Raw genomic sequence first — 25,703 nt, 5'->3', positions numbered from 1 at the left:
TTGAGATACAATTGACATACAACACTATTAGATGAAGGTGTACGACACAATGATTTGATACATGTATATATTGGGAAATGATCAACACAATAAGTTTTTAAAAAGTTATGTTTTCTCTTTGTGATGATAATTTTTAAGACCTATTCTCTTAGCAACCTTTCAAGCATACAATACAATATTGTTAACTATAGTCACCATGCTGTACGTTAGCTCCCCAGAACTTACTTACCTTATAAGTGGACGTCGGTACCTTTAGACCCCCTTCATCCACTTTTCTCAACTGCCCACCCACCACCTCTGGCAATCACCAATCTGTTCTCTGCTTCTACAAAGTCAGTGTTTTTTTCGGATTCCACATGTAAGTGAAACCATAAAATATTTGTCTTTCTCTGTCTGATTTCTTTTACTTGGCACACTACCTTCAAGGGCTGTCCATGTTGTCTCAAAAGGCAGTATTTCCTTTTTTATGGATGAGTAATATTCCATTGTCTCTGTATTGCATTAAGAATATGTTTTCATTACATTCAGGAAGTTTTATTCTAAGAGATGCATGCTATAGTGTTTATAATAAAAGAACGTGATTCTGCACCCTTCAAATGATTCAGGAAAAAAAATCACCTTATTTATAGATAGAGCAAATATAAGCAAAAGGGCAAAATGCTAATAGTTGATGATTCTTTCCATTTTCCTTTATGTTTGAGTTTTTTAATATTGAAAAGGTTAAAAAGGATTAGAGTAGAGAATGAACAGGGTAGAGAATGAGCAGGGCAGTGATGAGGTGGGTGGCCAGGGGCCATGCTGCAAACAAGGAGGACTGACTTGAAGCAGAGGAAGGCGTCTCAGAAGACAGGTGTCCAGGCTACCCAGGATCCCAGTGGACAAGCTCAGCCACCACCCTGGGCAAAGGGAAACCTGAGGTCAGGGAGGATAAGGGATTAGCCTACAGCCACAGGGTCGACTGGCGAAAGCAGGTCTCCCTGCCTCTCCTCTCCACTCCCCTTCCCATACACCCGCAACAGCAGCCCTGGGGAACTGTAAAGTGCTCTCTGACCACCACTTAACATGCTAAAATGATTGCTGGGTGTGGTGCGAGCCCCATCTTTCAGGCCTCTCCGTGTCCCCTGCCCCAGGCTAGCATGAGTGTTCTTGCAGTTCTGCAACTGCCAGCCACCAGCTAGCTCCTTCCCACTAGCCCTCCACGGCCACTCTCTGCTCGGTGTGCCCTGCCACATCTCAACATGGGCTTCCCCCTTGCCCTTCTACCCAGGTCCCCCCCAAGGGGCCTCCTCTCTTCTCCCCTAATCAGGCACCCTAGGTGCACCCTGATCCCAGCCTGGAGTGACCTGGGTTATGAGTGTGTCCCATCATTCTGTGTCTTCCTCCCTCTGTGAGAGGGGAGGCTTTGCCTAAGTGGCTCACTGCTTCATCTGCAGTTCCTAAAACCAGCTCTATAAATAGAGGAAGCAGAGGATGAAAGGGGAGGGGAGGGGAAGAGGGGGGCCTTCTTCCCCAACAACTTCATTGAAAATGTAACTAAACCCTGAAATAACCATTCCTGGGAAGGTGGCAGTGTGGAGTTGGGGGTAGGGGTGAGGAGCAGTGGTTCCCCTGAGCACAGTCACCAAAATCAGCATCTTTCTAATAGTTTTAAAGATGGCCTGCTAACATGGAAGTTGCATACATATCAAGTGTCATGAAGAGATGTGACATCAAGGGATCTGTGTGAGAGCGAGAGGACAAGGTCACAGAGGGCACTGTGTTTGAATGCTCCCTTCCCACCTGCAGGAGGGCTAGGGTCACCACCAGCCACATACATTACGGCCTCAGGGCACAGCCATAAGCCCAGGCCTGGGTGTGGCGGCTCCCAGACCCCCTGATAACAGCTCTGGACAGGCCACTTCTCCAGGCAACTGGCCAGGGCAGGGCTTGCTCTAGGACCAAGACTAGTCTGGAGACATTTCCTTGTTGTCTGTGCCTCACAGAGGTCAGCCTGGGGCAGGAAAATGGGGAAACACACACAAATCCCTGCTTCTCTGCACAAGTAATTCTGGCAGAAGACTAGGGATAGAGGAAGTTAAAACAGTGTTTAAAGAGTCTTCACCTGCAGCTTCTTTCTGGACACCAGGACCACCTGTACACCATAGCAAATCCTGAGTCTCTAATGCCTTCCCACCACTCAGAGATGCCCTACTGAGCTATGCCCAGCCTGCAAGAGCAAGCAGGGCCCTGGGCACCCTGCCTTTCACCACGACCTTGGCATTTGTAGAGGTGATGGCCCTGGAACCAGGCAATGAGGCCTGCAAAATAACACAGTGGATTCCTTTCTTTTTGTTTCTTTCCTTTTCTCTCTCCTTTTTAAATACTACACTCAAGCCTAGAGATTACAAGGCAAAACTTTAAAAATCTTACAAACGGATGACCATATGGCCCAGCAATTCCACTCCCGGGAATGGGATTACCCAAAAGCATTGAAATCAGGTACTCAAGCAAATACTTAGACTAGCACATTCACAACAGCATTATTCACAACTGCCAGACTGGCACAGATGTCTCATCGGTGGAAGAATGGATAAACAAAACGCAGTAACTCCTCACAGTGGAATATTATTCACCCACAAAAAGGAATGGAGCACTGATACATGCTACAACATGGATGGACCTCAAAAAAGTTACATGAGTGAAGGAAACCAGACACTAAAGCCCACATATTATAAGATTCCATTTATATGAAACACCCAATCCACAGAGACAGAAAATGATGGGTGGTTGCCAGGGTCTAGAGGAAGGGGGAAATGAGAGAAACTGCTTAATGGGTTTCTTTTTTAGGGTGATGGAAATGTTTGGAAATGAGATAGGGATATACAACATTATGAATGTACTAAATGTCACTAAGTAGTTCACTTTAAAATGGTTAAGTTTCTGTCATGTGAATTTCACCTCAGTTGTAAAAACAAATAAAATCTGACAGATGGAGAAGAAAATGCCCGATGGGAATCTCTCAGGAAGGAGACAGGCCCAGTAAGCTGGGTGTCAGGTCTGGGCGTCTTCAGAAGAGAAATTACTCATTTATAGCTAAGGGGGTGATTCATCATTTCATTCATTTGTTCCAAAAATATTGATTAAGCCACAGCAAGGGGTAGATCTGTAACAGATTCTAAGGAAGCAAAGAAACAGGATCTGTCTTCAATGATCTTACAGTTTGCTTTTTGAACAAAAGTCCTATGAGGTCATTTCCATTTTACTACTAATGTTTATAAACCCTTACTTAGCACCAACTATGGGCCCTTACATATGCTAATTCATTAAATCCTCACCGCAGCCCTAGGATGTGCTAGTGTAAGGATTCCATTACAGATGAGAAAATTGAGACAGAAGACACACTGCTGGACAGGGTGGAGTCAGTTTGCACCCAGGCATTTTGCGCCATGCCCGCTCCCAGCCATGGCACTGCACGGCCAGGGACCCAAGAGCACATCTTTAAACTGGGACACGTCCAATTCCAGATTCTACATCCGTGCCATTTAACCACACTGCCTCCATTAGGAAGTCCAGAGCTGGTCTGGAAAGTTGAAGGGAAGGGGGAGACTTACTCATGCCAGTCTTGGGAGGAAAACCCAAAGAGATAGGGTGAAGCGTGCCCACACCCAGGGTAAGGGAGGCTAGACCAGGTGCTGGTCTGGGCACAAGAGGCTTTGAGGCTTAATCATCCAAAGATCAGTATGGGTCTCAAACACACACACACACACGGACACACACATCTCCAAATCAAGCTGGGAACAAATTAAGAGAATTATTGACTGGGCATCTGGAGAGTTTCTTGAAAGAAGATGGCAATACACTGGCATACACTGGCGTACTCTTCTCAAGTTGGCCAGGGAGCCTTCAATCCTGAAAAACTTCAAAATAAAAATGAGCATCTGAGCAGCCGGTCCCACTGGAGATCTACCTGAAAACACGAGGCTGCACCCAATAGCCTTGAGGTTTCTTAAGCAAAAGCCGTGCTGTGGTTCCAGGACCTCGCGTTTCTGGAAAGAAGTGCCTGCCACGTGGTGGGCACTCACAGAGTTCTCTCCTGCCAGAACCTTCCCCCTTCCCTTCCAGAGACCTGTCTTCCTCCTCCTCCTGCCTCCCGACAACTCCCTTTCCACCTCCTTGTGGCCTCATCTCTGTGTCCGCCTCTAAGACACTGGAGGTCTCACCCCCCAACTTGCTTTTGCTTCTAGTTCTCACACAGCCTCTGGGGAGTCTCATACCAGCCCCCTCCCTCAGCCAATGCCTGAAAGCTAACAATTCCCAAATCCAGGTTCCCAGCCCAGGCTCCGCACCATCCCCACCACCCCCTCCTGGACATCTCCACCTGGCACTGGGCGTGAAGGTTCAGCGCTGAGGTCATCAGCTTCATCTCCCAGATTTGCTCCCACCTGCCGTCTCGCTGAGCGACCGCTCCAGACACCCCTCCGTCCCTCAGAGAGGCCCAGGGTCTGCATGGACTCTGCCCTTGCTCACTCCTCACATCAAACTAACCAAGTTCTATCCATCCGGCCTCCTCACCAGCCCCAGACCTATCCCCCCTCTCTGCCACCCACGGTCCCTGCCTCGACAGAGCACTTAGGAGTCAGAGTCACAATCCCTGAGGGAAAAACATTCTCTCTCTGCCTGCTTCCCCAGACTCACCTGCTGCTTCACCTCTCCACAGCCCGTGCTCCCCCACACACCACATTACTTCCATACCTCTGTGCCTTTGCACAAGCTGTTCCCACCACCGGGAAGGCCTCCCTCTTATTCTCAGACCTTGTCTTGATTACACGTCCCAGCTGTCTTCAAGACCTAGCTCAGATGCTCAGATGGCACCCGCTCTGTGTCATCTTCCCTGACTCTCCCCTCCCCCATCCTATCTGTACTGCCCCCCATAATCCTGCTCAGAATCAGTGCCCCCTCTTCTCTATGTAAGTACATGTCTTTTAGCGTGTTCTTCGCAACTCTGAAATGTAATTCTCTGTTTAGGGCAGCTTAAAGATAGCCACAATTTCTTTAACATGCCTCCCATGGAGAAGTGGGGTCTGTGTCCCCTCCCCTTGGACTGCTTTTATGACTAAAATAATGTGGAGGTGACACTCTGCCAGTTTCTGGGTTCAGGCCTTAGGAAACCGGTAGCTTCCACCTCCTCCCCACAAATACCGTGTCGCCAAATAAGAAGATAGATTACCCCTGGACCACCATGCTGGAGGCTGTCTGTAGGTGCTCTGGCCAGTGAGCCCCAGCTGAGGCCATCCCCACCCGGATGCCAGGCGTGTGAGTAAAGCCACCTTGGATTGCCCAGCCCAGCCCAGCCCAGCCCGGCCCTCTGCTTGCTGAATTCCATGGAACCACCTTAGTCAACACAATGTGGAAAAGAAGACTTGCCCAGCCAGGAGCCGCCTGAATTCCTAACCCACGAAATTACGGGCTAGAATAAAATGGTGGTTGTTTTAAGCTACTAAGTCTGGGGGTAATTTGTTACTCAGCCATACGTTACCAGAACAATGTCTGTCTCTCTCACTGAGCAACATTTCGTTCACCATTAAGTCCCCTGACCAGCACAAAGCAGGCGCTACCCACTGCGTGCTGAGTGGAGGATACATCGGCCCTTTTGCCTTTGCGCCACATAACAAGTCTTGCTGAAGAGACCTGGGTCTCAGTGCAGAAGATGCACTAATTCCCCAGCACCAGTTTTCAAGGCAAGAAACAGCAAAGAAGAGACATGATCAGGGAGCAGTGACTTTGCACTGTTGAGACCTCAGGGCTGCCTGTCAGGAAGCGCTGGCCTGGCCCTGAAATCACACTCTTGGGAGCAGGCCAGGTGGGGTCTCCAGCTGACAGGTGGAGGGTGGGGAAGAGCATGCACCCCAACACAGAGCAGGGCTCCCCGTGCCTCAGGGAGCTTGGTGCTCACCACTCTGGCTTCCCACTCCTTCCAGCACCTCCTTCCTGGCCCCCGGCCCTCGGGGCTGGGAGGAACATGGCAGCTTTTCTGCCTTCTGTCCTGGGGTGCCTGGGGTAGTGACCCCAGAGGCTTCTCTCAAAGCTTCCCCACCTGCCAAACACACTGGAGCCAAAAGAGAGTCAAACTCCTGGGGCAAAACCCAGGGCCCTGGAAGCTGCAGGTATCCCACAACCCCCCCTCTAGGATTCCGAACCCAGTCTTCCTTGGTGAACACAGGTCTGCTCCCCAGCCAAACGTCCCTCTCCAGCCTTCTCCGTGCTCCTCCTGAGACTGAGGCACGGCCCCTCCTAGCTCACAGTCCTGAATGCTTCTTATAATAATCCTTATCATTCTCACAGGTCATGCTTATAAAGCACTATAACCCAGGCTCTGTACATACGTTAAGTCACGGGCGCCTCCTGGTTTGGGTATTTACATCTCGGTGTGGCCTGGCCCCAGCCTGATGTCATCTCTTCATCCACCACAGCGGAATCACTGAGCACTTTGGAAGACCTGGTGCAAAGTGAAAATGCAGGGCCCATGTTCGAAAGTCACTGTGAATTTCAAGAAGGCAACAGCAGAGAATTAAACATGCTCCTGAGTGTGGGGCCCCGTGTGACTGCACGGGCCCCATGTCCATAAGCCGGCCCTGCACGAAAGCGCCAGTTCTGTCCTGAGCGCGGGTCACCCCTCGGCCCACTGGGCTTCCCAGAGCTCGGAGAGAAAGGCCCACCGGTCTCGGGGCCCAGATATGGCTTTCACGTGATTGTTTCCTTCGCCTGTCTCTGCAGGTTTATCTGGTTCTTTGGCTTTTTCCCGGCACACCTGCTGCTCCCACCAGGCTTCCCTACCAGCAACTAGCACCACCTCCCACCAGTTACTCAGGCCGCAGGAGTCATGATGGTCTCTTTCCCTCCCTGTCCACGGCCAAGCTATTAGCACATCCTTGGCAGGACTCGGCTTCCAAATAGATCCAGAACCTACCCATTTCTCTGCATTTACCTGCTAATATCCTGGTCCAAGCTGCCTGCTGCTGGGACACCACCGCCAGCGTCCGTACTGTCGCCCAGGGCCACCGTGCGGTGTGACCCTAGGGCTCTGATCTGCCGTTGAGCAGCACACAATCTGCCCAGCTGTATGCGCTCTCACTTCCAATTCCCACCCCCCAATTCTCCTTCTTCCCGCCTTCCACAGGGCGGCCACAGTCATTTTTAAAACTCCTTATCAGCTAACATTAATTCCTGGCTGGAAACCCTCTAATGGGTTCTCGTGCAGTCTACGTAAATCCCAAGTCATTATCACGGTCTACTGGCCCTCCACCAGAGCTTCCCGGCCACAGCTGGAGCACATAGACAGGGCCAAATGGGTCAGAGGTTTTCTGAGGTCATTCTCTCAGCCCCAGGCAACTGGAGGCTACAGGGCTAGTCTTACGCCAGCTCCGTATGTGCCCTGCACGATTCCAGGGAGAGCGGTCCCCTCAGAGCACAAGCTAGAGAGAGACCCAGGGGCAGGGCACCAGGCGTCCCCCTGGGCATCTTCTCCCCCACTCTCTCCCCAGCTACACTGCCCAGAGTTGCTCTTCCTAGGACGCCCAAGCTCGTTCCTGCCCTTTATATGTCCCCTCCATCTGGGACGTCTGTTCTGGCCCCTTCTTGGTATCTGGGGCTCGGCTCCTTTGCACCTTGCTGCCACTGTTCAGTTTGGTCTCTAGCCACTACCATCTCTGACCTCACCTTCATGGATTTGCCTCTTTGCTGGCTGCCCTGCTCCCCCATCTAGAACTGGGCTCCTGGATAGCACGGGTGGGTCTGCCTACTCCCCCCACTGCCCCGGGGTCTGGTTCCACACCTTGCGAAGGCTGTCTCTCCCCATGGGCGGCCAGAGACCTGCTGGGGAGACAGTTCTGCCCATCTGGTGGGCCAGTCCTAGCCTGTAGGGAGGCTGGCCCGCCCAGTGAGGTTCTCTGCAGCCGTCAGGCTCCATCTTTGCAGCCACTGCTCCTCTCGACATTGTGACGCTATTTGACATTCCTCCCTTACGCAGCTTTCTGCCTCCCAACAGACACACACACACCACGCTTCACCTCAAGCCCTTCCCCTCTAAGCTGCTGGTTTGGTCCAACCAACCGCAGGAGTGCCAGCCTGGGGGCTACAGGGAGAAAAGCTCCGCACTGCCCATAAGGAAGCTTACGCTTTGGCAGATGTGTCCCGACATATGTGGGTGATAAGACAAAATAAGATGCGCCCCGTCAGAGAAACATGAAGAAAGGGCTAAGGAGGCAGAGTGACAGGAAGGGTAATCGCACGGGCAGACAAACCTGAGTTCAAACCCAGCCCCAGCGGCCCCTACTGTGAGACTACACAGCGCTTAATCTAAGGCTCAGTATCTTCATCTGCAAAATGGGCAAAACCACCCCTGCCTCACCAGGGTGGCCGAGGGACCCAGTGGGATGACGTACACACAGCACTGCGCAGGGCTCCAGGTGCAGAGCAGACTTTTTAAAAGTTCATGGTCATCAATGTAATTACTATCATCACTACTAGGTAGGGAGAAAGAGACATTCCAGGTACAGCAGGAGGGCAGCGAGCAAGGCCCAGTGGACAGAGCCGAGGGGGCGTGGCTACTGTTGCTACGACCTGAGCATCATACTGCATACTCACTGCCACTTGTGTGTCCCAGGTTACCGCGGCTTCAACATGCACACAAGTAAGCTCAGCGTCCTCCCACTAAGAGCCTGGGTCTACTCCCCACCCCCAGCCCCCTGGCTGGACCCTGACCCCTTATCTCTGAGTCTCTTCCCACTCCCTGCCTCCTTCAGCTCCTTCATTCCAAATGATGCCACCCAGGACCCACAGGGCTGCTGTCCTGCACCCGAATCGCTCCGGTGACCTTCTGAAAGGTCAGGCTTGCTCCCTCCAGCCCACGCTGGCACACTGATGAGCCACGCTGCCCCCCGACCCCACGTCTTCAGTGACTCCTGCTTGGCCACCAAAATGCGTCATGCTCTGGCTCGGCCTGCCTCTCCAGCCTTCTGAGCCACTGCTGCCTGCTATGGGTTGAACTGTATTCCCCAAGAAGATATGTTGAAGTCCTAACCCCGGTACCACAGAAGGTGACCTTATTTGGAATTAGGGTCATTGCAGATGTAGTTAATTAAGATGAGGTCATACTAGATTAGGGTGAGTCTTTAGCCTAATGTAACTTGTATCCTTAGAAGAAGAGGAGAGACACAGAGAGGAGAGAGCCACATGAAGACAGACGCATGGGGGAGATGGCTGTATGATGACAGAGGCCAGGACTGGCCTTACAGTGCCACAAGCGAAGGAATGCCTGGGACCACCAGAAGCTGGAAGAGGCAAGGAAGGAAGTCATCCCAGAATTTCAGAAGATGCATGACTCGCCCCACACCTTGATTCTTCACTTTAAGCCTCCAGAACTGTGAGAAAATGAACTGCTGTTGTTTTAAGCCACCCAACTGGTGGTACTTTGTTCCAGTGGCCCCAGGACACTGATACATACATACCCCCAGGACTCTTGTTCCTGGAACACCCTGCATGCCTCCCCTTCACACCCCACACACAGCTCTCCAACCCAACACTGCGACTCAGCTCTATCTCAGTGCAGAACGCTTGACCCTCCTCTTGCCCTTCCAAACTCCTACCTATCCTTCAAAACCTACTGTTGTCACAAAATCTTTCCTTAGCCCACAGGTGGATGAGTTTAACTGTGACTTTTGGAGCGTGTGAAACTTCCCTGCAGCCTCTCCATGCCTGAATGCAGACATTCACCCGACAGCCTCTGAGCCCTTACTAGAGTGCCCATCAGTTGCACTTTACTGTGGTACATGCATCACTTCTCCACCTTCCCTTCCACATGAAGCCTGCCAGGCTGCTGATGCCCCTCCCCTGCTCCACACCTACCCCAGTATGAGCCCAAGACCCTGATGTGGGGCTAATCAGAGTAGAACAACAACCTCTTATCCCCGATGACCGGGCCCACCACGCCTGACCCAAACAGGCCTACTCTAAGTCCAACCTGTAATTTTCTGAACCAGAGAGTGAGGAATAACTCTCTCTTCCCCCTTGATTCTCAAGCTGTAAAGATATAACCCCAGAAGGGCAGGGGCCACATCTCCCATTGCATGGAGAAGTCTGAAAGAAGGAACCCACTGGCTCAGACGCAAGTCCAGGATCCCAGACGGAAGACAGTCTCTCCGAGTTTAGTCCAGGAGTCAAAGGGGGGCCCCTTTTGTGCTTAGGGTGGCTGAGCTGGATTTCTGTCACTTACAACCAGAGACTCCTGGCTATCACACTGTTGATAAAATGGAACAGGGGCCCAGAGTATAACAGTGAACAAGATAAATCCCTGCATTCAAGTTGCTCGGGGTTCAGTAAGCGAGATGGATACTTCCAACCCGGGGAAGGGCTCCAAGAACAGTAAGTACCGGGTATTCTGAAGTATACAAGGTGTACACGTGTGTTGGGCAAGCAAGCACTTCTCAAAAGAAGTTACATGTAAGCTGAGACAGTAAATAGATATTAACTTTACGTTTGTTTTATAGTGATAAAAACAGCTACCATTTATCAAGTGGCTACTACCTTAATCATAGCACATATATTATTTCAAAGCCTCAGAATTCCCATTTTACAGATAAGCAAGGTGAGACCAAGACAGTTTAAGTAACTTTCCCAAGACCATGCAGCTGACATGAAGGCAGATGCATCTTACTCTGTCTAATCACCATGCTGTATGGAAGATGAGACCTCCACACTTAGGAAATGAGAGCTAGAACTTGACCACAGGCCTGCTCAACTAGAACCCCACTTCCCTTTCTATCCGAGAGGAGGCTGGCTGGAAGAGGGTCCTCAGCAGAACCTGACCGTGCTGGCAACCTGATCTTGGACCTCTAGCCTCCAGAACTATGGAAAATAAATTTCTATTGCTTAGGCCACCTCTCTGTTGAATTTGTTATAGCAGCCTGAGCTGACTAATACTCCTGAGCGGTGCCAAGAACACATTGCCTTGATGCCACCCCTGCTTGCCTTTTTTTAACGTTAAGACTGGTGTCTCCCCGGGCGTGTTAAGGCCCTCATCCTGGGAATAGCTACAGCACATTTCTACTACAAGATGTACCCCGGAGCTGCTCCCCAGGCTGTAGGTTCTCTGCAAACAGACTTAGAGTTGCAGCTCCCGGCCCACGTGGAGTGCCTGGGTGGGGTGGAGGTGCTCCAGTGAAATCTGGTGAGTGAATAAACAAAACTTGAAAAGAAAGACCCAGGTCATTTGACTGGAAAAAACACATCAGTCCATTTTTCACATAATCGCTTGAGCTGATGCTTTTAGGGTTCAATTCCTCCCCTGCTGTGCATTAAAGTTCATGGCTTTCAACACTCAGAAACAATCGAATCTCCTTTTTTTGCAAGTCTCCGGAGAGCGCTGACTATACACCCCCCAAGAAAACCACCACCACCCACATAGACCATTGACCTGCCCTGCACGTGCGTCCCCTCCTTCCCCCTGCCGTCCTCTGTCTCCATGTGGCAGAGGCCAATTAATAAGCGATAAAATGGCCTTGCTATTTGGAAAGCTGCTTTTGTTTTTCCCCAAATCTATCTGGGCAGGCTCAGGCCAGTTCACCAACGGGGGTCCTAATTAGAGCCTGAAAATACATTGTCAAGTGAAGCTGGAAATGCAGAACCAGACGTTTCAGCAGCCGGTTAACAGGACAATCAACGCAAATTAAGACACAGTCAGAAAGGAACCAAAGCAAGTCGCCATTGCATAAATTACACGTATTAAGAATCAGGGACCCTTGGCTCTGGAACCATCACCACGAAAGCCCTGGAGAAACATGACAATGGAAGTTAAGCGTGTCCGACTTTCATTTATAAGGAATTTAAAATAGATGATGAGGCCTTCTGGGGCAACTCTCTAAATTGCTGTGTGACTAGAATAAAAACTATCTTTATTCCATTCATAATTTAAAGGCTTGGAGGTGGAAATAGGTTTTAAAAATCATTTGCTGTGGTCTTTGTGGGTAGACAGATGGGGTGGAAGGTGAGAACTGGAAAAACACAGACATAAGACCTAGACAAACCAGCTCGGCCCAGCCTCCATGCTGCCTTCTGTTCAATGGAAGGACAGCTGAGTCACCCCTCAGATGGTTGTTAGATGAAATCATTGAGATAGAAAACCAATATGCCGGCACTTTGTAAACCGCAAGCATATGTGGAAGAAAATAGTGAACTTGGTGTGTTTTGTTTACTCATTCACTCATCCATCCATCCATCCATTCACCCATCCATCCATCCATCCATCCATTCACTCATCCATCCATCCATCCATCCATTCATTCACCCATTCACCCATCCATTCATCCATCCATCCATCTATTCATTCACCCATTCACCCATTCATCCATCCATCCATCCATCCACTTATATTCTTGTTCTATTCAAAAAGATTCTCAGCAGCTGAGCTTGGTATGATCCTATGCAAACTCCCCCTTTCCTTTTCGCATTCTTGTTGTGGACGTGTACACATTCACACTCAAAGGAAGACCCCATTACGTACATGACAACAAGACACACACATCTCAACGCCTCCTAGAGTGGACAGTTCTCCCATTGCCACAACCCTGAGCCATGCCACCCCCGAGGTTCCTGCAGTGTGCCCCCTTCCCTCCCAGCCACCCATGGGTGAGCTAGAGCAATCCATCTCCAGGGCAGCCTGAGGAGTTGGGTCCTCGGGGCCCCCACTGCCTTCAGGATCAAGGCCAAACACCTGAGTGTGCACACGATGCCCTTCACCGGCTGCCCTGGAGGGGCCGGCCTCACACTTCCTCGCCCAGTCATACTCAACCACCAGGATGCCAGCCCCGGGAGAATGAAGGCCTCTCCTCACTAGGGTCACAGATGTACTCCCACCCCTGGGGCAGTGCCTGGGGAGACTGGGTATCTGCTGAGAGGACAGGCACCTTCCAGCTCTGGGTCTTCGCTCACGCTTTACTGAAACGCTCTTTCCTCCCCTCCGTGACTGATTCCTACTCATCTCTAAGGCCTCAGCCTTCAGGTTCTAACAGAGTTTAACTGACGACCCCTCGGCTGCCCTCTAGACAAATGGTGTGACGTTTCCCATGGTCCCTCAAACTATTTTTAACATGCTTCTTGCTCTGAGTTTTATCACCAAAAAGGCAGAATCCCAGTGCAAACTTTCTCATTCTTGACTGAGACCAGTGTGTAAGTAATGTGCTAATTCTGTCCCCAAGGATATCAATTCAGTTCCTCCAACTGGGTGACAGAAGCCCCAGGGGTGGGGCTGTGTCAGGTTCCTGTTCCTACGGCACATTGCCCTCTGCCTTCTAAAGGCTGGTTTTCTTGTGTTTATTCACCACCCGGCTGGAAGCCGCTGAAGGGCAGAGCCGGCTGGGGCCTCCCAGCATGTAGCTCATCACCTGTGCTTCATAGAGATTCCTTGTTGAATGTCTATAGTTGGAAAGCTTAAAAGGAGAAAGAATGATGGTCACTGGAAAGGTGACTCTGAATGGCCACTGTGAAGCAGGCTGGTGCCCAGGCCCCCCTGGTTAACATCTCAGTTCCTTTTTAAGACTGGACACCACCTAGCCCTTTGTGTTCCTTCATGTCCCCATCTATTAAAAAGTGCCACCAGGGTAGGACCTGCCTTTGTTTAGGCTTCCTCTTGCCCCGGCTGGTGGATGGATGCCACATGGTCATTTTAAGTCTATTTGACCTTACCAGAGGGCAAAGAGGTAAAACTGCCTATCTGGTGGCTGGTGGTGCCAAGGACTTACAAGAAGACAAAGTGAGCCCTCCAGAAGCAAACATCTCAGAGTTAATGGGGAAGGTTAGTATCAGGGAGAAGAGAATCGCTCCCTGATAAGGGTCCTCAACCCTGAATCTGAGTGTCTGTATCAGGAAGGGGGGCCAGGGATAAAGCTGGATATGGTGGGGTGGGGTCTTTTTCTTGGCAATATTAGTCTTCTTCAGAATGTTCTTCCTGGGCTCTCGTGGCATCCACCATGATCTCAAGATCTTGTTACAATCCCTTGCTGCTCTGAGTGCCAGCCTGGCATTCACGTTCCTTTAGGTGACTGAAAAATCCTAAAGGTGGCAGGATGGCTGAGAAAGTCCTAAGAGGTAACCAAGTGGATGGATTTTTGCAAAAGGCCAATGCTCAGAGCAAAAAAAATCACATCAGGTGTTTGAATTGGCAGATTGATTCATTCCCCACGGAGGCCGTTGTTAGAAACAGCCTCAAGCCCTTGGGAGCCTCTGGCCTTCCAGTGGTGAATATTGATCTTTGATTCCTAGCTAAGCCACTGTCTATAGCTCTCAGCAGCACTGACTTGACTCAAAATTAGACTGGGGACAGAGAAGGAGTGAAGCAGGAAGGAAGTCATTTTACATAAGCAAACATATTTACAATATTCTGTCCAGTGCACTGTCAGCCTGGCAGACGAATGGAGTGACTGGCAGTATCTGGGCTTTGCTGGCTGGGACTACTCATCCTCCGTCTCTCTCCCCAAGAGACCAGGACCAGGGGAGGCAGCAGAGGGTAAGAGAGGGAGGCGTGGAGGGGGGGGTGGTCGTGCCCATACAGATGCTCAAACCCCGGTTTGGACATCTTAAGTCATTGCTTGACTCCAGTCACTCAATGAGAAGACTTATGCGAGTTATTTCCCAATCTGAGAATTTTCAAGAAATAGTTTAGTTGTTCATCACAAGTGAAACCAGCATCAGCCTTTCCAAACTCCTGTTGCATTATCAAGGTCATTTCCTGGGTTCTTGTGATGATTTGAAATGATGTAACTGCCCCTCGGACTGCTGTAAGAACAGGAAGAGATGCCGGTGTAATACCGTTGTCCCTGTCTCTTTTTTAAAGTGTGTGCAATTCAGTTCTCTATCCCCTCTTGCAATGCAAGTTGCAGTTCCCCTTTTCTAGTTGCTTGAAAAGTTTAAGTTTCAGTTGATTACTAAGGCCAAGGCATTTTTCCTTAAATTGTAACATTTTGATTTTCTTCTGGTTATCTTATAATTTTTAAACTTTCGAATGTTCAAAACCAGCTGAGGTTTGCACAGGACACTGACAACATAATGCCCAGCCCCCAGGGTCAAGAGAAAAACATGGCTGCTGGACCTACTGACAGGTTGAGACGCCTTGCTGCCCAGCTGTGCACACGTGCACGCACGGGCAGTCACTGAGCACCAGGGAGCCTTTTCCTGTAGTCCCTCAGCACTACCTTTAACATGTGCCCTCTGAGGAAGAGATATTTGCCGCTTTGTGGTCACTTCCATTTTTTTTTCACAAGTAAATTGCTTATTGTTTTTAATGTTGTGAATTGGGGAACTAGATAATTTGTCCCCACATGTCAGCTGGCTATAACTTCATTTCTCTCTGGCCTCAGTTACCAGCTCTATGATTTATGATGGCGATGCTCTTCGATGTGAGCTACTGTAAATGACACAGTTCAGCCGCAACCCTCAAGGCTGTGGGCTTTCCAGCCACAACCCCTATTTTACCTCCCAGTAAATGGAGTTTAGGAAGTCTTAAAAGAAATGCCAAAATCAAGGCACTGAAGATTCTGCTTTTCTACCCCCAAGGATTCCTTTTGTTTTGTGCAACAATGACAACACCACAATTATGTTGTGAATCATGCCTATTCTTTCCACAATATTGACAAATTGCATCTACCATCACCAGTTTGGGGGAAAAAAAACTAATGGTGTGTGCTGGAGGGAAGTAGAGGGAAATATCACAGAGACATTTAAGTATTGTTTTGGGGACTTGGTCTAGGAATGACAGAATCCAGCAGATCCTGAGAGGACAGCTGAGCCCAGTTTGGGGGAACTTGGGGATCAGGGCACAGAGTGAGGTGATGTTATAGGCATGACCCTCCAGCCAGGAGAGGGGCGCATGGGGGAAATCAGTGCAGCAGAGCCAATGCAGAGGGAGCAGCCTGTGCTGTGCAAAGGCCCTGAGGCAGGCAAAGTGTGTGTTCGAAGAATACAAATAACAGCAATGTTGGGAGCCTGGGGGGAGGCTGGGAGATGAAGTCGGAGTAGGCAGAGTGAGATCATGGGCATCTGAAGCCTTCACAGCCACACATCCCTGGCTGACTGGGTCTCCTCTCCAGTAGCTGTACCAACTTCTCAGATGAGTGGCATCTAAACCACATTTCTCAGACTGCCTCTTATACCTGGACAGCACAGAGACGCTTTGCCAGTCCCAAAGAGAGGAAAAATGTTGAGATGCCAATCTCCTCTTCTTCAACAGACCCCCTGGCAGAGCTTGTCCAGGCCTTGAAGGATACTATTTGCTAATTCCCCTCTCTCCCAGCTCTTAAAGATAAGGCTCCAGAATGAAGGAATGTTGACTCAGCCACTCACCAACTCTGGACTAGTTACCTGAACTTGATTTCCTCATCTGTGAAAGAAGAAAGCATTGGAGGACTAGCAAGAATTAAATGGAGCGATATCTGGAGCATGGCACCTTGCAAGGACTCAGGACAGATTGGCTATTACTGCAGCTGTGGCATTCGATCCAAATACAGTTGCTGGCCCAGTGCACATGGTCCAAATAGACATCAGCAGGGACTTGGAACCCTGTTACTCCTGGAGCCCCACTTTACCTTCCATGATTTATCATTTAGACCTTTCATTATGCAAAGCAGCCAGTTCACACTGACCACTCAAATGCATATTATCTCTAATAATGATAACAAAAAAACCACTAACATAAAACCCACATCCATTGTGTGCCAGGCTTTGTACTAACTGCTTACATGGATTATTCTATTTAATCCTCACAGTGTCCTATGAGATGGGTGCCACCCTTGTCCCCCGTTCACAAAAGAGGAACGCAGAGCTCCGAGGGATGACGTAGCTTGCCCAGGGTCACACAGGTGGACAGTTCTTAGAGCCGAGATTTGACCCAAGCATCTGACTGGAGCTCACCCTCTTAAGCTGGGTATTTAGTCTTCAAAGCAGTGAATACTTACGGAGCACCTGTTGTATTACAGCCTGTGTTAGGAACAGAGGCAGAGATATATACAGACAGCTAATTGTTGGGGTAAATAGCAGTGCTGCCCCCACCCCACGCCCCTGCCAACGCACACACACACACACAAATTTCATGTCAAGCCAGAACCTGTGAATATGACCTTATTTGGAAATGGGGTCTTTGCAGATCAAGTTGAGATGAGGCCATACTGGATTAGGTTGGGCCTTAAAGCCAATGACTGGTGTCCTTATGAGAAGAGAGAAGCTCAGAGCCACACACGCAGGGAGCAGGCCACGTTAACAGCAGAGGCAGAAACCGGAGTAGTGCCGGCAGCCACCAGAAGCTAGGCGAGGGGTGTGGAAGGGATTCTTCCTCAAGGCTTCCAGAAGGAGCCAACCCTTCCGACACCTTGATGTAGAACTGCCAGCCTCTGAACTGCGAGAGGATAAATATGTGTTGCTTTAAAGCACCTAGTTTGCCGCAGTTTGTTTCAGCGGTCCTAGGAAACCAACACACTAATAAAAAGGAGATGATACAAAAGATACCTTCTCCAGTCACCCTTTGACTCTGTCTGCCGATAAGAGTCCTTGCCGAAAGTTACGGTTCCCCCCGGCAGGCCGGGGGAGAAGCCAGCGGTGAATCAACCCGCGGCCTCACAGGAAGCCCGCTTTCCTGTCAACAAAGCACAGAGTGAAAAGCTGTCAACACCAGACCAGAGGGCCGCCTGCCTGGCCCCCTCCGCGCCTGCCTGGCCCCCTCCATCACAACGCTCAGACGGAGGGAGTGTTTTCATCAAGGGGAGAAAAAAATAGGGGAGCCCACCAAACTGCGTTTGCATCTGGTCCTGGAGATGCCCTTTCTGCTCAGGGTAAGAGCGCGCTGGTGGGAACAGCTCCTAAGAGGATGTCGGGGCCTCTCAACTCTCCGTTCAAATAATGAGCCGGGTATTTCCCCACAAACCTCTGGACACTAAAAGCAGATGTTCTTAGGGATTTGGCAACCCAGCTCCCTTTGAGGGGCTGGTAAGTGCTATGGATGAACTCTCTCCCCAGAAAAACGTTCTGACGGGCAAACTTAGGAGTGACTCTTCAAGGCATCTTGAACCCCTCAAGTCCGCTTATCGATGAGCGAATACTTATGAATTGCCTACTACGCACCAGGCACTGTGCTGGGCGCTGGGAGTACAAGGGCGGAGGAAGAGACAAAGCCTTTCACTTCCTGAAGCCCAGAGCAAGAAGGAAGCTGTATGGATTTCCGGGGGGCTTCCGGGGCGAGGACCCCAAATGAGAGCGTTGCAACGACAGCAGCTTGCCCCCTCGCAGTTCAGGAGGGAGGAGGGTGAAATCACAAGGCGAGGAGGATCCTGCCCGCGCCTCCCCGCCGGCTTCGCAGGGTCGCCGGCGTCCTCGGCAGCTCAGCCGGGAGGCGCATCAGTCCGTCCGCTGCCTCCAGCCTCACGTCCGCTTCTCCTCTGCGCGTCTCGCTGTGTCCCCTCCTCTTGTCATGAGGTCACTACCGCTCAGTACTGGGTTTAAGACCCATCTAAATCCAGGACGACGTCATCAAGATGTCTAAGGACACGTGCAAAGACACTGCTGCCAGGTAAGGTCATGTTCTGAGGTTCCAGGGGGCCAAGAATTCGGGGGACACTATTCAATCCAACCCGGGCACCCAGAGGGTCAAACACGCACCACGGAGAGCAGCAAGGGCGAAGGCAGATACGCCGGAGCACCTGCGAAAGCTTTCCTGGGACCTCTTACGGAATCGGGCCCCGAGCGGTGGGTGGGAACTGACAAAACAGAGGAAGCGGAAAGGGCAGCGGGAGGGGTGAACCCCACAGGGGGAGCCCAAGGGAGGGGGCAACTGTCGGAGGGCCGAAGGGGCCACGCAGGGCCGTGGAGTGGAGAATGGGCTGGGCTTGTAAGCTACTGTTTGCATTTGATCCCTAGGACCACAAAATGCCTTTGAAGGATTGGAAGCAAAAGTGTTTCTAGAAAGTTCACTCTGGCTGAGGCGAGGAGGATAGACTGGAGTGGGTGAGACCAAACGCAGGGACCCCAGGGGTCCCTGTCTCAAGGGAAGCGCCCGGCTTGAGGATGCAAGTGGCTGGAACGGTGGAGATACCCCCGCATTGTCCTAACCAGCCAGCTGGAATGATTCACACCGAGCCCAATGGAGGACTGCAGGCCAGTGCAGACCGCGTCTGAGCTGGCCAGCAGATCAGCATCAGACCGAGGAGGATACCCAGAAGTCTGGAAGCCCTGATATGTGCTCTCTATCTAAGCAGGGAAACGGGCTGCTCATGTGGACCAAAAATTATAACCCTTTCAACCTGTTCAGATGCACACACCCCATCCCTTTCTGCGGTCCCTTTGGGTTGAGTGTGCCTGACATGGACCCATAAGCCCTGTCTGCTCACAAATAAGTCCTCTGGCCTTCATGTGCCTCACTGACCCTCAGTTAGTCTTCAAAGGTCACCTTCTCCCTTGAGCCTCAGGCTGGGTTCCCCGCCCTCCCCCACAAAGACAAAAATTCCTGATGCAGGCTGGGCACTAGATTGTAGTTCCTACTTTCCTCTTAATCTATCTCTGCTACCAAACAGTTAAGTACCTTGAAGGCAAGGATTTTTACCCTGTTTGCCTCTGAATTCCCATCTCCTAACACACACACACTGAAAGATGTTATTGGATGGATGGATGGATGGACCGACAGATGGATGGATTTCTTCATAATACTCTACTGGCTTCAAGACAAATCACTCAATCAATTGATTAAATCAACACAGACCCATCAATTGCTCTGTAAGTGCTTTACATTGCTACCTGCCCACAAGAGTCAGAGCAAGACATACAGAGAGACGCTGGCTTGGCATCCTCAAGACTCACCTCATTCCTTCTGCAGCCATCTTATCAAGGTTGGCAGTGTCCTTCGTTTCTGCCCAGTTTGCTCCCAGGTCACCCCACCCTATGTCATCTGCCAAAATGATCACAAAATTCGGTCTCTGGCCTCTTGCTTCCCCACTGAAGCAGAAACCCACAAGAGGATAGAGACATCCCAAGAAACTCACCCCCACCAACAAAACCTTTAGAAAAAGCCAGCCCATGGTGGGGAGGGGAGGATTCTGGTTGTCTGGAGTGGTGGTGGGCCACGGCTGGGGACTTTTCTGGGGGCTCCCTTTTGCTCAATGCTGGGAGTCCCTGGAGAGTAGTGGTGGAGTTTGCAAGAAGATGCTGGTGGTGGTGGTGGTGCCTACAGGGATGGAGACAGAAATTAGGCCTTCTTCTGGAATCCTAATTCGAGAGAGTCAGGAAACATACAATCCCAAATTTTCTTTCCCCACGGCAGCTCCATAAAAGGACCAGCTGTGAGCAGCAATCAGACATCAGTGTCAACAACCACTCTTTGGCCACTTAGAAAATGACCTCTCTGTGCTCCAGGATGTTAGAGCCAAAGCACAAGGCTTGCATCTGTTCAGGACTCCAGCTGGCGAGTGCAGGATAAATTCTCACATCTGCAAAACACCTGGAGGTTCTAGAAGCCGCAGTCAGCTGCAAATGAGTTTCTGAGCTCCAGATGGTTGGGGGCTTCATGTTTCTGTGAGGTTTCCTGAAAGAACAAAAATTGACAAGAAAACAGAGTCCAAAATGCCAGTGCAGCTGTGTTTTACTCAGTAGCTTAGGAAATAACCACTTTTCATGCCAACACATGTTTTCCTTCTTATTCGAATATTTAACTGGTTCATCAGTTTCTCCACCTGAGAAATAATGATAACGATAATATTTTCAATGAACCTATAATCATAGGGTTGGGAGACACGTTAGAGATGATATCACTGCACCCACTCACCTTATTGATGAGAATTCTGAGGCCCAGTGTTCTGACTGGGGCAAGGACCAGCACCCAACCCTACAAAATCCAGGTGCCCCCAACTCCCACCATCCCACCATGCTTATCTGATTCATAAGAAATTCCCAAACTAATTGTGACCTGATCAAACCCACTGAGAATTCTAGAAGAAAGGGTGAGACCTTATTACCAACACATGATTCTTTCCAATGGTCATGCTGCAAACTAATATTTCTTTTTTTTTTATTTTTTATTAAGGTATTATTGATGTACACTCTTATGAAGGTTTCACATGAAAAAACAATGTGGTTACTACATTCACCCATATTATCAAGTTCCCACCCATACCCCAATGCAGTCACTGTCCATCAGTGTAGTAAGATGTCACAGATTCACAATTTGCCTTCTCTGTGCTACACTGTTTTCCCCATGACCCCTCACACCATGTGTACTAAACATAATACCCCTCAATCCCCTTCTCCCTCCCTCCCCACCCGCCCTTCCCCACTGCTCCCCTTTGGTAACTGCTAGTCACTTTTTGGAGTCTGTGAGTCTGCTTCTATTTTGTTCCTTCAGTTTTGCTTCGTTGTTATACTCCACAGATGAGTGAAATCATTTGGCACTTGTCTTTCTCCGCCTGGCTTATTTCACTGAGCATAATATCCTCCAGCTCGTAAACTAGTATTTCTATATAAAATTCTTGATGAAAGTTAACAAAAAAAAAGTTAATAGTAGCATCTAGGTGGATAATATATGGGTGCTCACTGTAGAACTCCCAATTTTGCTAAATATTTGAAATTTTCAAAATAAGATGTTAGAAAAAAGTTCCAAAGAAAATGTTTCAATGGAAATGTGTACCTTTACATCTTGACAATGTAATTTTTTTTTAAATTAAAAATTAGGACATACTCAACCACTGCTTCTCACACTGGATGTACATACAGATCACCTGAAGATCTTATTTAAATGTAGATTCAGTAGATAAGGCTAGGGCTTGAGGGATGTATTTCTAACAAGCTCCCTGGTGAGGACTACTCTTTATGGTCTTTGGATCACACTTTGAGTAGCAAGGTGCTTAGCAAACAAAAACATTGTGCTTTTGGTCCTAAAAGAAAACTAACCTACCTAGAGATGGTTAGTCTGACTGGTGCTTGACCTCACTGGAGATAATTCAGCTTCAGTGGACAAACAAAAAGCAGTAAGTCAGGTTGAATTATGAAAGACGGGAATTGAAGGTTATGCTTTCAAGTGTGGCTTGCAAGTGGAAGCACAGAAGTAAAGCATATTGCCCCTCGTTCACTTAAAAGCCTTGACTTTGCAAGGTTAGAAAGGAGACACAGACTTGAATGTCTGGACCAAATAAAAACCTTAGGTGAACACCCAACCCATGGAAGAGATTAAAGGAGAAGCACTTTGTAATATATAAAGATGCTATTATGGCTGGGGTTACACTAGATGCTATTTCCAGTTGTGCATCCCTGTCCTTGAGGAAGGAACGCACAGCTGATAAAGCTGGCCGGCCAGCCCGTGGCTAACCCAAGTGCATGGGGGTGGTTGGAGGTATGTAAATCCTGGAAGACCTAGATAAACTTAAAAGGATGGGCAAATACATAATCAAAATAAAAGGAAGTCCAAGTAAACAGTCACGGTCATCTGGAGGCCAATGAATCAATTGTTCAGAAATGCAAATTCTTCCGTTTTCCAAAAGGAGAGTTATTATTTCAAACTCAATCAGATTCAACTGGTATTTGTTGATCTTGAGGCCCCAAAGACTTCTCTCTTTCTAGAATAAAGAGCCCTGCACAAGAAGAGTGCCTAACCAACAGTTGTTGACATGCTGGTTGATTCCCAGCCTCATTCTACTGGCTTCTGACCATGAGCAACAATCATAGGAGACTTTTCTTCCTAAAGCTACTTAGCTTGGAACAGTAGAGTTGTCTCATTCTTCATCAATAATCCACTTTGGAATGACCCAAAATGAAAGACTGCAGGGAAAAAAATGCACATAAGAAAAAAGCTAAAATTAAGGTAGTAACATAAATAAACAGATTGTTTTTCTTAAGAGTTCCATGATAAAACATTCCTTTGAGGATTTTCAAAGAGACTCATTAACTTAAATTTTTACCAAATGGAAATAAGCTAATTTAGCCACTACACCATTACATTATCCTTCATGTCCATACCTCCAAGGAGACATATAATCCTTTCCCCATTTATTTATTTTTAACGACAGTGAAAAGGCAAATCAAACATTCAAAGACTGGACTCTGAGCAAGCCATGGACTTTGATTAAGAGTCAAGCTGACATTATGGAAAAAAGTATGGAAGTTCCTCAAAAACTTAAAAATAGAATGACTACATGATCCAGCACATGGATGTAGGTATATATCCAAAGGAAATGAAATCAGGATCTTAAAGAGATATTGGCACCCCCATGTTTATTGCAACATTACTCACAATAGCCAAGATATGGATACAACCTAAGTGCCCATCAATGAATTAAATAAAGAAAATGTGCTGTATAACTAAATAAATTAAATAAGAATATGTATGTATAATTTAGCCTTAAATGGAATATTATGCAGCCTTTAAAAAGAACATTCTGCCATTTGCAACAACCTGGATGAAATTGGAGGACATTATGTTCAGTGAAATAAGCTAGGCACAGAAAGACAAATAGTGCCTGATCTCACTTGTATGTGGAACTGTTTAAAACAGACAAACTCATGGAAGCAGAGCATAAAATGGTGGCTGCCAGGGACTGGTCATGGGGCAGGGGGGACAGGTTCACAAACATGAGCAAAGAGCACAAGCTTTCAGTTATGCAGTACTAATAACTTCTGGGGATCTAATGTTAACAATAGTGATTAGCATGGTGACTATAGTTGACAATACTGTATTGCATGCTTGAAATTTGCTAAGAGAGTAGACCTTCAATTTTCTCCCCACAAAAAATTAAAACAGTATTATGTAAAGTGATGGATTGTTAATTACTTTGATTATGGTAATCATTCATAATGTATGTGTATATCAAAACATCACCTTGAATACAATAAATATATACAATTTTTATTTGTCAATCAATTGGGGGAAGTTTTTCACAAGATCCAAGCTGAGACTTTGAGCTCAGTGTCTTATCTTTTTCTTTCTGCCTCACCCTTCACCTCCCAGAAGGGAGAGTGAACACAGGTGTGGAGCCCTCACGTGGGCTAAGAAAGAAAAGGGGAGTCTTTAGCAAATAAAGTTTTCAACCCTCCTTCCATGGGGTTCCTTGACCACCTTACTCAACAAGCCCCACAAAGAGTACCCATCTGTTCTATCAGGGCAGAACTGAAAGGGAGAGATCCTTGCTGAGCATGAATATGAACCACTGCTCGTGTCTCAGTGCTCCCCAGGTATCAGTAGACCTTAGCTGCCAACCAGCTTTGCAATGATCTGCGTTCTCTATGATCCTAGGGTAAAGCAAGGCTGCTGGCTCTGCTAAGGACAGGCCTTCCTTTAGGTTCTGGGCTTGCTTATGGGTAAAGGCACTCATAAGCAGCAGAATGACCAACAGACAGGCTGCTGGCCAGAAGGGCTGAGAATCAAACGAGATGGGGCAACCTGAAGATGCACTTTGCAGAATCTGAACCCCGGGGCTGGAAGTCTATCACCTGACCTAGCTCCCCATGGGCCTCCCTGTGGCCAAGCAGCTTGCTAGAGGGCCTTGAAAACAGCTGAAATAACAAGAAGGTTGGGCAGACCTTTTTGGCAGAGGGCTCTGTTGGTTTTCCAGAGACAAAGCTTCTGATGAGCTGAGGCCAAAAAAGACAAAGGAGCAGGGGGAGTGTGATCTCTGGTTGCAGAGTAATGTTGTTTTAACCGCCAAATCAGAACACGGTGCGCTGGCTGGGGCCAGGAGTCACACATCTGCGAGATGGGGCTGCCAGGAGGGGCCCAGGGCGCCAGCTGCCCACGTGTGGACTGAAACGATTCCCCGGTGCAGTGTCATCTGTAGGGACCAAGGGCAGGCTGCCCCAAGATGTGCCACTGTGACATGCAGATTCTCTGAGCTGGAAACCATCAACCCCAAAGACTCAGGAAGACACTTTGACCTCCCACCCCACAACTGCATAAAAAGAATTCAGCTGGGGGAACCACCCCAGGAAGAGAGCTGCCACCATAGAAGCTATATGATGATGTGAACTCAGGGTGGTGGACAGGGAGGGATTGTGGCTAAGAATGTTACAATGCCTCTCTGCACCCCATTGTTTCTGTGGGGCCCATCAAGAGTTTTGTTTACCAAGCATTTAGTCTTTTCATACTCCTGAGAATTACTTCCCTTTTCCTTTGAAGTCTCAGACCCCTACCTGCTTCTCCTTGGTTCAGGTGGGCGTACATACCTCATTCTCCCTGACTCTCTTTGGAACCCATGGCTATGACTTCCCTTTAGGTACATAATTAAGCTTTGGCTTTTTTCTCCTATTAACCTGTCTCATGTCAATTTGATTCTTAGACCAGCTAGAAGAACATTAAGGGATAGAGGAAATTTCTTCCTCCCCAAAAGCTGGTGTAGTCGGCAGGATACTTTAACTTCCTGGACATCGCTCACTCACAGGCTGCTGCAACTGAGAGATTCCAGGACATCGGGCAACAGCCTTTGGGAGGGAAGGTTTCTTACCATGTCAGCCTCCTGGAATCTCTGTCTGCAGGGTCTGATGGACTGAGACTGGTGACACTCTTTAAATTTGCATGAACAGGAGAAAATGTTGCAGAACTAGTTCCTTGGGCTTGACGACTCTTGGTCAATTTGGTTGAGGACTCTTGGTTTTTGCAGATCCATTTCCTCCCAGATATGGTCTTTGGCTCTCTCTGGCTGTGTCTTTTGTGTCATTTG

General features: G+C 48.8%; 1 protein-coding gene across 10 annotated transcripts in view; it reads right to left on the bottom strand.

Annotated features, from left to right (window-relative positions):
* Positions 1-25,703, bottom strand: part of ARSG (arylsulfatase G) — a 146,506-nt gene that overhangs the window by 83,769 nt on the left and 37,034 nt on the right. For 5 of the 10 annotated variants that reach the window (XM_036899820.2, XM_036899811.2, XM_036899818.2 and 2 more), the window contains exons 2-4: positions 20,491-20,587; positions 20,049-20,230; positions 19,867-19,954 (exon numbers count right to left, since the gene is read on the bottom strand). In XM_036899820.2, coding sequence (XP_036755715.1) covers positions 19,867-19,954; positions 20,049-20,230; positions 20,491-20,492 — 272 coding nt within the window. In that variant the 5' untranslated portion in view covers positions 20,493-20,587. Of the gene's footprint in view, positions 1-19,866; positions 20,588-25,703 lie in introns of all 10 variants that reach the window. The other 5 variants (XM_036899813.2, XM_036899819.2, XM_036899816.2 and 2 more) reach the window with 3 other exon arrangements.

This window comes from Manis pentadactyla, chromosome 4 (assembly GCF_030020395.1).
Source record: "Manis pentadactyla isolate mManPen7 chromosome 4, mManPen7.hap1, whole genome shotgun sequence".
Classification (NCBI taxonomy): domain Eukaryota; kingdom Metazoa; phylum Chordata; class Mammalia; order Pholidota; family Manidae; genus Manis; species Manis pentadactyla.
This window is presented reverse-complemented; position numbering and strand designations above follow the sequence as displayed.